Source organism: Hydra viridissima, unplaced genomic scaffold (assembly GCF_058129835.1).
Source record: "Hydra viridissima isolate aposymbiotic clone 2 unplaced genomic scaffold, HvirCarnegie_v1 scaffold_12, whole genome shotgun sequence".
Taxonomy (NCBI): domain Eukaryota; kingdom Metazoa; phylum Cnidaria; class Hydrozoa; order Anthoathecata; family Hydridae; genus Hydra; species Hydra viridissima.
The window spans coordinates 8,057,370-8,072,977 of NW_028324311.1; the positions used below are offsets into that span (position 1 = coordinate 8,057,370).

Sequence of the window (15,608 nt, forward strand, 5' to 3'; positions counted from 1 at the left end):
TGGTCTTGATTAAATGCTTTTTTGCATAATATTTTAATTTTGTTGTATGATAATGAATGTTACAGATACGCATCTACATATATTATGGCTATGTGCACTTATATGCAAGAACATTTGTTAAATATTAATAACTATCTTATAGTTTAATATTTATGTTTTTTATAGAACTCTGAAATTTCTTATTAGAATGGAAAAAATTAAGAAAGTTAAAATAAGAAAAAATTTACAAGATTCTAAAAAAAATGAAGAACTGTTCAGAAGTAAACGTGAAAAACACTGTTTATGGAGTGATGCAGCTATGATATCAGCTATTGAAGCTGTAAAAAATGGATCTTCACAGCGTGCACCATGTAAAGCTTTTGGTGTTCCAAGATGTTCTCTGCAGGTTAGACTTTCTGGAAAAACAGAATTGGGAGCCAAGCCTGGTTATCCCACCCTTCTAAATGATGAAGAAGAAAATAAAATAGTTGATTTTGCATGCAATTGTGCAGCATTAGGAATAGGATTTGGCCAATCTCAGTTTCTAAAATATGCTGAAAACTTTGCTGCAAAGCATAATAAATCATTCAAAAATGGAACACCTTCTGAAAAATGGTGGCGTGGGATGTGCAAAAGGCACAAACAGATAACTTTACGTCAACTAGAAGTTACAGCTGCTGTTAGACATCAGTGTATGAATGCTTGTAAAGTTTCAACATACTTTTCTATTCTTAAAAATGTATTAATGGAAAATAATTTAATTAGTAAACCACAGAATATATGGAATATGGATGAGACTGGAATCCAGTTTGATTATCGCCCTGGGAAAATAATTGTTAAAAAAGGAGTAAAGTACCTACATAGTCGTACATCAGGTAATCGGGAAACAATCACTGTTATAGCTTGTGTCAATGCAATTGGTAACTCTCTTCCACCACATTTTATAGTAAAAGGAAAAACAAATAGGTCACTCAACAGCTTTCAAATTGAAAATGCACCAGTAGGAAGGACATGGAGTGTTTCTGATAGTGGATGGACTAAGCAGGGAATTGCATTTCTCTGGTTTACCAAATCATTTCTTCCAAAAATTGGTTCTGACAGACCTCAATTACTTATTTTAGACGGCCATGACTCACACAACTTTGCCAGCTCACACTTCTAACTAGCTTTAGCCTTGTGATCAATCAGTATTTGGTCCACTCAAGAAAGCTTACAGAAAAGCATGTGAAAATTTGATTTGTAATTTTCCTGGGACACTAGTTTCAAGAGTAAGTTTTTGTGGATTGATGAAGCAGGCTTGGAACAAATCTGTTACCCCAAATAATATTATATCTGGTTTTCAAGCTTATGGAATTTATCCATACAATCCAAATATAATTCCACCTGAAGCTTACATGCCTAATTCTTTATACGTAGAACCCAGTTATCAAAATAATGAGAATCTGTTGAAAATTTTAGGCAACCTACCTCAAGTATCTAATGACCATTGTGAAACAACAGAATGCAATATTGATCAATTGAATCAATCAATTGAAGAAGATGTTGAGTTTTCTATTTCAACATCTTTAGCAACAACGCATTCTTTAATGTTAAATTTTGACCACACATACACTATTCCTAATCCATCCCCAGTAAAAAGTATAGTTACAGATAATATCAAAACTCAGAATGTTGCCATGAACGAAATAGAAATAACAGCTTCAAGTGTTTATCAAAATTTTCCATTTAAAAATCAATCCTTTCCAGGAGATCCAGATTCTGATGTTTTAACATATCCCACTCAAATCGTTAAAAAAACCAAAACTGCATTGAAACCAAAGTATTTTTTGCTCACATCTCAAGAAGCACTGGATAACAAACATGAAGAAGTTCAAAAAAAATTAATCAAAGAAAAAAAAAGAGAAGAAAATGTTATGTTAAAGAGAAAAAAACAGGAGGAAAAAAAACATAAAACTTCCAAACTGTAGGAAAAAAAAAAAAATGAACAATATATTATTCTTTTGTTTTTATTTTGTTGTTTTTGTTTTAACTTGAATTTTGGTGTTCCAGTTTCTTGCTTATGTAATGTGTCTTCTTTCAATTGAATTTTTTTCTGTTTAAAAACATGTAATTTAGAAAAGAAATTATGCCTAAATCTAGCCGATGGCCAGAATTAGGTAAGAAGCGGCCAGAATTAAGTCTCAGCGGCCAGAAATAAGTCTTTTAGCTAGCATCTGAAAAACTGATGCTTAAACACATATCAAGTTTGATTTTGTTAAAAAATTTTTCTGAATTATATCCATCCCTAAATATTCCTATTTATATGTAAATTTATTTATTCATGTAACATTAAATGAATTTTTATTTTTGAACAATAAGAACGATGTGGCCAGATATAGGTCAGTTTACCTTACAAGTCAAAAATTTAATTTGAAAAATGCCTATTCATAACTATTCTGTTGAAGATGTTAAACAATATCTCTCTGATGTAAGGATGAAATATTACAAATCAGAGCGTAAATCTTTTTTAAAGTATGCAAAAAAATCCTAACTATGTGAATAAATAATTATTATCATTGAATTAAATCTAAACTTTTACATACTTTAGATGGTAAATTTTATTATGTATAAAGTCTTATTTATCAGAAAAACAAGTATTGTCCACCCAATTGATTTTAAAAGAGCATGATTATTGTCTTAAAATGACTAAATAATTAATTGAAAAAGATGATTTAAAAATAATTTTAAAGAAATCCAGCAAGAGAAAGCATCCAACTTCTCTAACTGACGCAAGTATATCTAAATCCAAAAGATTAGTTTGTCCTGCAATTTCTGTAGATAATAATTTTTATTCAACATTATCAGCGCGGTCAGTCAAGCTGTGCATAGATGTTTTAAAACATCCATCTTGTTGGCTTAATGATACTTTAATTGATATTGCACAAAGCTTTCTTTCACACCAGTTTCCTGAAGTAGGTGGATTTTAAAGTTCTTGGATTTTTAATTAAAAAAACTTTGGTGGTTATACTATTTCTGGAAAGTTTGCTCAGATACTTAATGTTAGAAATTCGCATTGGGTTTTAATAAGTAGTTTAACATTTGAAAATGGTTCTAATTCTGTTCAGTATTATGATTCACTGTTTTCTAGATTTAATAAAGGCACTGTTCCATTACTGGTACACAGAGTTGCACGATCGTTGTTATTAAATGAATGTATTTCTTCTTTGAATGTGGAGGTCATAAGATGTCAAAAGCAAGACAATGGAAATGATTGTGGGCTTTATGCTATTGCAAATACTACTGCTTTATGCAATGGTTTTGATTCAATTTTAATTATCTGGGACAAAAATTGTGTGAGGTCTCATTTCCTGCAGTGTATTAAGAGAAAAAAAAATGTAGATGTTTCCTTACATTTCTTTATCATATGGTAAAAATTGTATGCTCATTATCATTTCAATTTGATAATTTCTGTCACTGTACAATAAAATAATATTGATGTAGTGTCTCTTTAGATTATAAAATAGTAAAAATATTTGAGTGTATATTTACATTATACTGACCTAATCATGTGATAATAGCAGTTTTCAGTTATTTATTTTGTTTTAGTAAGTGAATTAGTTATTTTACAAACTTTGTGTAATAATAATTTTTTGAAAAACCTTAATAAAAGTTAAATATTTGATTTATTAATTTTTGTTTCGTGAGCATAATGACTTGAAATCTTTTTGTTAAACACATAAAAATATTTTCTTAACAAAAACTTATTTTAAACAAAAACTTATTTTAAGTGCCTTTGATTGATTAGGTTTTAGATTAGAGTTATAAGTAGTAGAGATCCAACAAGTAGAGTTACAAGTAGTAGTTATAAGTTAGAGTTAGAACTAAAGTTACAAGTAGTAAAGATGGAACTAGATTAGAGTTTACTCAATTTTATATTAGAGTTTATTGTAGAGTTTTTTAAATTAGATTTATTATGATAATTTAATTATTTTAAAAAAAGTTGTTACTATATTTTAAATTCTAGTTGTATCATCACTCTAACTATTAAGTAAAAGTTATAATTAATAAATATAAATCATAACTATAAAAAAGTTAAAAATAGTTTTCTAATATTATTTTTCTTATATTTCACTTTAGATTGCCTAATTACATTTCAGGTTACAAGTACTTTTCTAAATTCAAACATAATTGTCTTTTTTGTTTGTTTCATCTTTCAATTTATTATAATTATCTAGTAAATAAGTCTAATTATAATAAGAATGAAAACTTTCTTCTTTTTTTTTTTTTTTTTTTTTTGAGTTTTAGGTACGACAACTTAAGCTCTTATGGCTAGGAGTAATTAAAGAAAAAGATTCCATCGCTTATGTTAAAAGTATATTTGATAGGTAAACCTCGATCCCTGGTGTTTACTTCAGAAGGCAAACAACTGACAATCTAGGAGAGGTATATTTAAATGGACACAAGTTTAATAACAATACAAAGTTGAATGTAAATTTATTTTGGAAAATAAATTTTTAACAATTTAATGTTATCATGTCTTTTTTTTACATTTCTCATTTTGTTTCCACATAATTGTAATCTTCTACATGTTTTAATCGCTTACACATTATCCCATGAAAGCGTGTTTGGACGGTTTAATTTGGATAATGCTGGTTTTTAATTGGAACGTTATGGAAGGTTTAATATCATATTTAGATCAAAACCTAGAACTCGTTAAATTTCAAACCATTAACTCGTTTTCCAAATCAGAAATAGATTCCTAGGTTTATTAAGTGTAATAGACTTGAAACTTTTTACACTTATATGAAAATTTTCATCAGCAGAAAATTTTTAGATTAAGCTGCTTTTTTTAATTAAAATGACTCTTAGAAATACTATTACATTAAGAGACAATATTACTTATCAAGGAGGCACCGTGTGGGGTGCGCGCCAGATATCAAAATACAAACTTATTGTAACATTTATATCACAATCTATAAACATAAGACACAATGCAATATAAGATCGTTAATCAAGCGAAGTGCGGCGCTCCTAATTTAGGAATTTTCATTTATCGCATTGTTACGTTAAATATGTTTGCAAACATTAAGTTCTTATAAGATTATTTTTAAAGTCATACTTTTTAATAAAGATTTTATAAAACTTTAACTTAATCTTAACCTAATTTAAAATTAAGTATAAAAATTACGTTTGGTGCTAAAAATATTGTCTTGATTGCTCATTTTGTCTACTTTTTTAACGGGCTACTTATTTAACGTGACACCTGTAATTTGCAATAATAACATTTAAACGACAATTATTGAAACTTGATTTGTTAAAAACAGCAGAAAGCAGCATTTTATAAATCAAGAGTTAGCAAACAAAACCGAATACCCCAAAACTACTCTGTTAATAAAACTTGATTTACACGCTCTTTCTGTTCAAATCAAAATTGTGATATTCGGATATTTTCATTGATAAGTTATCTTTTTGCTTTTTTAAAGTATTTCACAATCAGTCATATTAATTGCTCTGTTACTAGGCTACTTCGTGGCCTCACGCATTTCTGTCGGGATGTTTGTTCCTGTTTTTTTTTTTTCTTTTAATTTTCTCTCGGGGGAAAACTATGTTAAGATTAATACAAATATAGTTGTTAAATACCTCATTCGCAATTACCGGTGCTTAGTTTGACTTTTCCTTTTTATTCTTCTTGTTTCTTTTAAATATCTTAAAATTCCTCCTGATAATATTGTCTGCTAATTTTTCACTATGCTACCAAACTATATTATATCTACTACCTACTATCTACTGTATCTGCTATCTACTATCTCGTATGCTTGACGTAACTAAAAATATTGAATCCGCAATTGCTAAGAACTTTTTATAAAGCGAAAGATTCTTGCAAAAAATTGTTTAAAACCAAAAACATCGAAACCAAAACAATAAAAAACAATAAAACAATTTTGATAGTAAATTTTGGAAGAATAATATATTTTGGAGATTATTTTTTCGTTTTGGAGTTCAAAGAACCAATTTTTTGGTAGCTTACTAAATGATCTTACTAAGTATTTTCATACTCTTTGGTGGTGTCCATGCTTTTCATTATTTTCACACTTTTTTTTTTACTAAAGAATAAAGTGCTAGTCATACTTTTACAAACGTTGTTAAAAACGGAGTGCTAAAGAACGTGAAAGTTCTTTGGCATGCTAGTCAACGTTCTTTAAAGTTGTAATACTTTCAGATAACTGTGAGAATAACTACTTCAAATAATCCAGTGATGTAACCCGTGGTCACATAAATGGTTTTTTATATCTACTTACATGCCAGCAATAGATACCAGGGATTCAGTTACAGTTCTACTGTTTCTCGTTTCTTATACTGTTTAACTTTCAGATGTAATGGGCACATAATTATGTATCGAACGTTCACCAACTAATCGCTCTACCCGCTCATGATGATGGAGGAATCGGCATACAAGTATTTTATGTGAAAGCCCAGTATCAGCCTGTATCATTCAGTATGTGTTACGAACTAAAAGTGTTAACACCGTATTTTTTCGCTAGCTGAAAATGTTGTGTTTTGTACCAGAAAAGTGTGATTTACCTATAGGTTTGTTGCTATTGATTAATTTGAAGAAAACTACAGCTGAAAGTCATTAAATACTTGTAGAAGGCTATGGTGAATATACTTAATCTGAAAGAAAGTGTAGAGCGTTGTTTCAATAATTCAAAATTGGTGATTTTGGTTTGAATGACACAGACCGTGGAAAATCATTAAAAAACTTAAAGGTACAAAATTAAATAGCTCAGCTCATGAATTCTACAGTAAACTCCCGGTTATTCGAACCTCCTTAGGGAATAAGAATTTACTTCGAATAACCGAAATTTCGAATGACTGAGTTTTTTAGTTTGTTAAGAAAAATTCACAGGGAAAGAAAACTGCTTCGAATAAGCGGGAAATTTGCTAATTACAGAAGCTAAATTTCAGGAAATTCGAATAAGTTTGAATAAACAGGAGTTTACTGTGATATTAGTAACTTAACGAAAGAAATGAAGTCACAAGAAAATACCCTCCTCGTTTTCCCGTCAAAATTATCTAACAGCTTAAAATTTTTTGTTTACATATTTTGATTTCTCGGTAGCAACATGGCATCTGTAATTAGTAGCTCAGAAGCTGATCTAAGCTCTCTTGCTGATACAGAAGAAGAAAATATTGGAGAACTGACAGATCAAGAGCTTTATAGTTTGGTGCAAATGTCTAAGTAAGTTTTTAAAGCAATGGTGAAATCTATTTAACCTTTTTCTTAAAGTCTTTCTTAAGGTACTTTTTCTTAAAATTTTCTTAAAGTACTTTTTTTATATGTATATTTTACAATGACATTAAATATAGGAACAAAAAGAGTTTTGTATTTTGAATTACTGTTTTTAAATTGTATTAGAGTCTGATAATATTGCTTACTATTGTCATTTTTTTTTAATAAAGAAAAGCACTTGACGTACTCAAGATTGAAACAAAGATGTTTGAATTATTTTTGAAGAGAGTTGACCCAAAAGAATTAGATGTACATCAAATATTGGGTGCACACCAGAATCTCTCAGAGCAAGCTCAACGAGCATTTCGAAAACGTACTCACCCTCAAAATAAAGTGCATGACAGACATCTCAAATTGACATCACAGCAAAAATGTGATATTGCTTCTAAAGAAATAGAAGAATTAAGAGAGCAGATAAGAAAATCCAAAGAAATTTATTTAAAGAAAATAGAAAATTTTAGTGTATGTAAAAATAGTTTAACTAGGTTTGTCTTGATTGGTTTCTTGATTCTAAAATTATATATTTTTGTGCTACTGTATTAAGAATTAAGCCAATAAATGGATCTTTACTTATTCTATTATATTATATAATTTCAAAATATTTAAGATTTTGACTCTAGTTTCTTTTATGATAAATAAAGAACTTAAGCATGAAGGGTTCAAGATTTCTTATAGTATTATAAATAATAAAAAGTAGTATTTTAGATTTTTAATTCTTTTATGGCATTTTTGATACTTTTAGAATTTTTTTTTAAGGCTGTTATGCAAGAAGCTGATATACGTTTGATTGAAGTAAAAAAAGTACAGCATGAATTTAATCGTGATATTGTTAATGGTGCAATAAATCCAGTAAGTGCATTGTATTTGATTTCTCAGGTTTTTTTGGATGTTCTAATAAAATTTATAGTCAACTCTTGTTTGAAATGATTTGTGGTTTAAGTAGTTTCTATTTTGACAAAGTTATTGTTCATATGATAGATCAAGCACTCTTATTTTATTGACTATAAAAAATCCACAGCCAGCAATTAGTCTCAATAAGGATATGGGGTATTACTAATCTATATCTTTGTCAAGGTTAGTTAAATGCAATGAGTCTGTAGGCTATTTAAATGGAGTAATAATAACCTCACTTAAGTATATCATCTAAAAAACTTACCTTAATGTTATTGTTTTTCAGAAGTTTTTTCTGTATCAAAGTTGTTTGGAAATTTATCTTTATTTTATCTTTATATTTATTGTTAGAGAAATAAGAAAGTTATTGCTGAAAAGTTTACTAGATCTATTGATGATAAGATGAAATCAAGTGTAAGTTTTTTTTACAATAAAGTGTTTATTGTTTTTATCAAGTTTTACCTTTGAAATAACTTTAAAATTTTTTTCTTTTATTAATTTAGCAAAAAAAATTTAAAGTGTAAAATTCTCTGTTCATATATTTAAGTTTATATCTCTTAATTTAGGATGGGTTAATTGAGAAACTGCGCCTGAAGAACTCAGCACTGAAGGTTCAGAAAAAAAAATTACAACAGCAGCTGAAGCAGGTTTGTGAGGAGTTCGCTTAATGCACATCACTCTTTAATTTATCTTGTTTATTAAGTATGTTTAGTGTTTTATTATAGAAAGAGGAAATGGGAGAAGTTCTCCATGAAGTTGATTTTAACCAGCTAAAGATTGAAAACTTTCAGTATCTTGAAAAGATTGATGAAAGAAACCAAGAGTTGCTTAATTTAAAGTTAACTGCTACAAATATTTTGCAATTGTTAAATGCTCATAAGGTCTGTGTGTTCTTAATAATGCATATTATTAGATTGTTTGGTAGCTTTTTTGGTTTCAATTTTACTGGGTTTTTTAATATTTCTTTTTAAAGGAAAAGCTCAATACATCCACTGCAGAATTAGAGAGATTGAAAATGGAAATTGTGCAGCGTAAAGATTTGCTCTCTCACATTGAAAATGAGGCTAAAATTGTAGAGTTGGTAAGTTATTTTATCCAAATAATCTAACTTAAAAGTTAGTTTTTTCAAAAAAAAAATGTTTTCAGTTATTTTATCCTCCAAGCCCCCAACTAAAACAAACATTTATAGGGAGGTATTTTTCAAGTGGGAGTGTTTGAAAAATTCTGGTGAACACCAGTGCTAACAAGAGCATGACAAAGAAAACTAGATAAAGCAAGGATTTACCATGACCTTAAATTAAGGATAAAAAGGCCATATTCATCTGGAAAACCAATCAGTAAATTACCAAGAAATAAAATTATGATTACAGTTGTTATTAAATTCTAAAAATATATTTTCAAAATTAGGTTTTGTGTAATTCAAAACTAGTTCTACTAATTCTTTATATTTCAAAGATCTCTTTTAAATGTTTTTTGCATTGTATGTGCAGTAAGTGAATAAAAAGTAAATTTATTTCTGTATTTTATGCAAGTTTTCTTCATTCAATAGCAAATATCTTTTTGCTTACTTTTTTTTTTTTTTTTATTTTAGGAAAAGAATGGTGCAGACCTGATCAATAAAAAACATAGAGAAAATCTCTCAAATTTTAAAGTCCCTGATGTAGGTACATAACTTTCTAATCTAGTAATAACATTTAATAATGACAAACTAACGAAATGTAAAAAATGAAATCAAAAGTAAAATCACAACTTCTTCATTATTTACAATTTTTTTAAAATAATACATTTCCGTAGTCTCTTTACTTATGTGCAGTAGTTTTGGTATTTCTAGAAATTGTTAACACTGATTCTAAATCTTATTCTGCTATATCTTTGCATTTAACTGATTTTTTAGAATTGAGACTTAAGTGTTTGGTTCTCATATTTCAGGTACTAGAGTATGTTGAAAAGAAAGCTGAACTTTATAATCTTTGCAAATTGGTAACAAATCATTTTTTTGTTTTTTTGTTTTTATTTTTCATAACTAATTAATATCACTACTAATTATGATTGATGATGATTTTAGGAGATGGGAATTTTAACATAAAGCTTTGATGTTTTAGATTGGCAGCTGGGAAAGAAAAGTTGAAATTGCCATGGTAATATTCTTTAAAAAAAGTTAATTATTTCATGTTTTTATACTTTTTTCATATTTTACAAAATTATATTTTATTGCTTTTACAAATGAAAAGTGAAATCATGTTGTAAAATTTGCATGTTATTGCAGCAATCCAAGTGTTTAAATGAACCTTATTGCTGCAACTCAAATGTTTAAATCTACCTTTTTAACTGCACTGACAGAGACAACATTTTGTTTGATGCAGGGTTTATAATATAGGTTGCATTAAATTAGCATGTTATGATGACATTTATTAACAATATTTAAAAAAACGGATCTAAAAAGAAATGATTCCACAGCGCATCAGAGGTAGACAATACTTATATGAATTATGTCTGCTTTTTTTTTTTTTTTTTTTTCCTATCCAAATTACAATTCCTATATATATATATATATATATATATATATATATATATATATATATATATATATATATATATATATATATATATATATATATTGATGAACTTTTGTTGGAAAACATTGAAAACATGTACCATTCCTCTCGGTTGTAGAAAAAAAAAAAAGGTCATCCCGCTATTAAAATTACAATTCGTCATTTATTTAAGCTTGTTACTGCTACTACTAATACATGTGGTTTTGCTGCAAATCATTTAAAGCTTGTATAGATTAGAAGTGTTTAGAACTTTAGAACATTTTGGAAAATTCTAGAATATTTTAGGCAACTTTAGAACATTCTGGAACAATTTACAATACTCTAGAACAATTTAGAACATTCAGGAACAATTTAGAATATTCTAGAACAATTTAGACTGTGTGTATATATAGCTTCTTATCTAATTTTATAGTTATTACAGAAGCAACACATGGCAATGTACAAGCCTAGTGATAGTAGCATTCAGAAAAACAAGGATGTCTGGACCAATAATCTGGTAAAATTTGAAGACTCTCATAAAAGAAGAAGAATGGTTCCTTTGGAAGAATATTTACTGGAAGAAAAGTGAAGAATGCTTCTCCAAAAGCAAATTATCGGATCCTACCATTTCCTTGGACCAAAAATCAAAGGAAGAAAGGAGCAAATAGCACAAATTTTCAAAGAAGTCACCAAATTGTGGAAGAATAGACTGAATTTTCCTCATGTATCTGATCAAGTTATGCAAGCAAAGCTTGATAAAATACTGAAATATTATGATGAATATGTCAAGTGGGGAAGCTGCAAACCCCTTGATGAAATTTTTGACATTACTAAAGTGGATGGAACATGGTTATTTTCCAAGGACAAGCAATTGAGCCCTCTTCAAGTGGAAAGCAAAGGAACAGTGGGATACTCTACAGGCCAAGTGGCCAGTAAAGAAATGATCCATTCCTCTAAAAGACAAAAATTTTCTAATGAGTCATCCAACTCATCATTTTACTATCCTGTTTTTAGTGATTCTGACTCTGAGGCTGACGACAGTGAATATGAAAAGAATGAAGAAGAAGATGAGACTACTCCTACACCAAGCAGAAAATATCATACAACCAGAATTGCAGTCAACTTGGTGACCTACACAAGAGTATCAACAAACAAAACTGCTAACATATGCAAGCAATTGGCTCATGAAGGCATTGACATCCCAACCCCATGTCAATCAGCTATTTACAAGTCAACAATCGAAGAGACAATCAAGCTGAAAAAAGAAATGATTGAAAAGTTGCATATGGAAAGTTGGTCCTTACACTTTGATGGCAAGCGCATTGATGGAATTGATTATCAACTGGTTCTCCTTAAAAATGAAAGAAGAGAAATCAAATTGGATGTCCTGGGCTTGGTAGATGGCAGGGGAAAAACTATTGCTCAAGGAATTTCTAAAGTCCTCAATGAATTTCACCTATGGAATTCAATACAGATGATTATTGAAGATACTACCAGCGTTAACACTGGAAAAAAGAATGGTGTTGTTGTAATATTGAAACGAATGCTCACAGAGAAATGCATCAACAAACCTCAGTTTATTAGTAGTCAACACCATGTATTAGATAGAATCCTCTGTTTGGTGGTGGATGAAAAACTTGGAAGTAAAACACAATCGCCAAACATTGAATATCCATTTGTATCTCAACTATTGAAGGAGTAAAAACAATTGAAAACACAGTTTGATAATGGAAGAGAAGAAATTCTTGAAACAACAGGGTGGAGAGATGATATGAAATTTTTATTTCATCTTACTTGAGTATTCTGATTTTTTGAGGAAAAGGGACATTTTCTGTTGATTAGGTTTCAGAAATTACCCAACATCAGCAATGCGAGGTGGAATTCCAGAGCTATACTAGCAATCCTGGCTTTTATCTTAATTTCTTCAGCAAGGAAAGTTCTGCAGAGAGTATGTCAATTTATATTGTATGGCTAGGCAAGCCATTGGTTTACATACCAACTGTACAAGGAAAACAACTTTAATAACTTGGCTGAAGTACTGAATCCATACAAAAAGGCTTTAAGCTCTTTGAAAAATCATTGGAAGCGAGAGCCATCCATACTACAGATCCCCAGAAGTAATAATGTGCAGAGCACGCAATCACAATAATGAAAGATATTTATTCGTCATGCAAAAATGAAGACAAATTGCACCTTCCTTCTGTGCAACAAGCAAGAGCAAGGGCAATGGTCTGAGTCATTGTTGGATTGAAAGTTTATTGTATTACATGACTATGATATTCTAATTACATTTGAATACATAGTAGTACTTATGTCAAAATCAGTTTTTTAATGGCTGAGTAAGTTTTTTTCAAAAGATATGCAAGTTATAGTTTGTTTTGTGCCTTTTAGTTAAAAGTTTATCAAACTACAGTACAGGAGCATGGGGTTGAAAAAATTTAATAACCCTAATACATATATATATATATATATATATATATATATATATATATATATATATATATATATATATATATATATATATATATATATATATATATATATATATATAGGAGTATGTAAAAGTTTTGTTGTCAAACTTTTAAATTGGTACATTATGCAAATTATAATATAATAATGCATGCTTTTATGAGTTTTGACTAGGAAAAAATGCTGTTGAAGCTAACAATCCAATTTGTTCTGTTTATGGAATTGATGCTCTAGAAGTAAGAACTTGTCAAAGATGGTTTGCTAAGTTTAGCAGTGGATTTTAATGACTTAGAAGATCAGCAATGCTCCAGATGACCACAAAAAACCAAAAATGAAAGATTTGTTAGAGTTGCTTGACAAAAATCAAGTTAAAAAAATAGCTCTAAAACATTTCATCAGTCAAACAATTTTAGTTTGCATGAATTATGAAAAATTCAAAAAAGTGGGAAATGGATTCTGTATGAGTTGAGTAAAAGAAACATGATTCAATGATTGAACAACTGCATTTCTCATTTAGTAAAGTTTTAAAATAAAGATTTTTACTGGAGATGAGAAATGGATTTATTTTGAGAACCTTAATAACAACAACAAAAAAAAACTGTGGTCATACAATAGTTGCAACTCCAAAAAGAGACTGTTACTATAATAAAGTGATGTTATGAATTTGAGTTATTGGAACCTAATAAAAGTTATTGGAATCTAACAAAAGTTGTTGGAAGCAAACAGCAAACTGTTTGTTTAAACAAACTGCTTGCCTTAATATTATTCTCAACAATGAATACATTTGAATGAAATAATCTTAGAAAAAAAAATTGGACCCGGTCATGCAGAGTTAAAATTCATTATGCTGCATGACAATACCTATCTATATGTTGCTATGGAAACACAAAATACAATATTTGAACTAGGTGTGCCACATTCCACTTGTTTCACTCACTTAAGCATTTTCTTAAAGAGCAATTGTTTACAAGCCGGTAATGCATTGAAAATTTTCTTTTTATCATCCTTAAAATGATGAACATATAAAAAGCTTTTCAAAAAAGGAGTTTTTATTTTAGTTGCTATTTTTTCTATTTAATTTATTGTTTTAATGAGAGCACCATATTTTATTCCATGATTCTAGACTATTATGTAAAAGAATCTAAAGCTGTTTCAAAAAATGAAAATGAGTCATTTGGACATCAAAATAATAAATGACTTTGTACATGAATGTTATCATTTGAAAGGAAGTTTTTTGTCAGAAGTGTAGTTAATGTTGGTACGGTAGGATGGAAAGTTAAAATCATTTTGTCTGAGGTAATAAGTTCATCTTCCTCTATGTACTGCTTTGCTAAAATATATTTGGTATAGAATCCCTTTAATTTTCCATAAGATCTAAATTCACGTGCTAATTTTTACATTCAAGTTGTCAGGTTGTTTAACTAGAAATTTAGAAAATGCCAAGAAGGAATCTTTTTATCATGGTAGTCTCAAAATGGTAGTTACTTCAAAATGTGAATACTAAATTGGAAGAAAAAAAAAAAAAAACACTTGTATGATTTCAATAACCTAGTCATCGTTTAAAATTATTTTTAGATTTTAGTTTATTAAATGTTATATTGCACACTACAAAGTAATTATGCACGTCATTTCTAACTAAATTTACTTTTTAGACTGCTTTAAAAAGCCACGAAATTTCGATGAATCGGAAGCACTTACTGGATGATAAAGAAAAATCAAAACGACAATTTGTTAAAAAATGCAATTCTTCTGTTAGCGAAGTCTAATACTCGCTGTAAAAGAATCCGTTATCTATAAGAATTTATTCAGATCTGTTAAAAGAATCTTGTTTTATAAACTTGGTGCAATGCAGGTACTGAGAGCTTTCATCGGAACAACAATTCAAATTATTCAAGAAAGTCTGCGTTTTAGTTTTAAAATGTTCAACTATATATTTTAGAATCAAATTAAAGATTTTTGATACTATTATAATAAATAGATGGTTTAAAAGATTTTTTAACACTTACTTTAATAAATATACAAATTATAAATTAGTTTTTTTGATATTGCAAGCTCATAGAATGATTTGGTGTTCTATCTAAAAATGATTTATCTGAAAATAGAAATAACTTCGTGTGCAGTACTTTCCTGCGAGAAATTTCTTTTTTTTGGGAAAGGTTTCCATAATTGAAAATTACCTTAATTAAAAAAAACTTTTTTAGAAATTTGGAAAGTCTTCATGTCTTCCTAATTATTTAAAATTTTTCTCCAAGTTTAATCGTAGTTTTATCAATACCATTTTGCTGTGGTATTCTTGGTAAGCTTTCGAATTTTTTCGACAAAAAGAATTACATTTTATTTCCTTTTGGCAGGAACCAACAAACTGTCACGTTATTCAAGTATTTTTCACTATAAATGGACTTAAATCTCCATTCATAGTAAAGAATTTGAGTTGATTTGTTAAATGATTTAGCTTTTAATGTTTT

General features: G+C 28.7%; 1 protein-coding gene across 4 annotated transcripts; it reads left to right on the plus strand.

The window, feature by feature from the left end:
• Nucleotides 1–6,835: 6,835 nt before the first annotated feature.
• On the plus strand, nt 6,836–15,173 carry LOC145193971 (cilia- and flagella-associated protein 263-like). 4 transcript variants are annotated; one of them, XR_016445957.1, is made up of 11 exons: nt 6,836–7,198; nt 7,420–7,734; nt 8,006–8,098; nt 8,492–8,554; nt 8,707–8,787; nt 8,866–9,021; nt 9,114–9,221; nt 9,732–9,804; nt 10,070–10,120; nt 10,243–10,278; nt 14,796–15,173. XR_016445957.1 is itself a non-coding variant. In XM_090069717.1 (11 exons), exons 1-11 carry the CDS (start codon nt 7,083–7,085, stop codon nt 14,907–14,909), a joined length of 1,179 nt encoding a protein of 392 aa, XP_089925843.1. In that variant the 5' UTR covers nt 6,836–7,082; the 3' UTR covers nt 14,910–15,173. The 4 variants fall into 4 exon arrangements, 2 of the variants coding, with proteins under 2 accessions (XP_089925843.1, XP_089925844.1); XM_090069717.1 differs by having other exon boundaries at nt 7,420–7,711; nt 9,732–9,800; XM_090069718.1 differs by having other exon boundaries at nt 6,862–7,198; nt 9,732–9,800.
• Nucleotides 15,174–15,608: the final 435 nt, after the last annotated feature.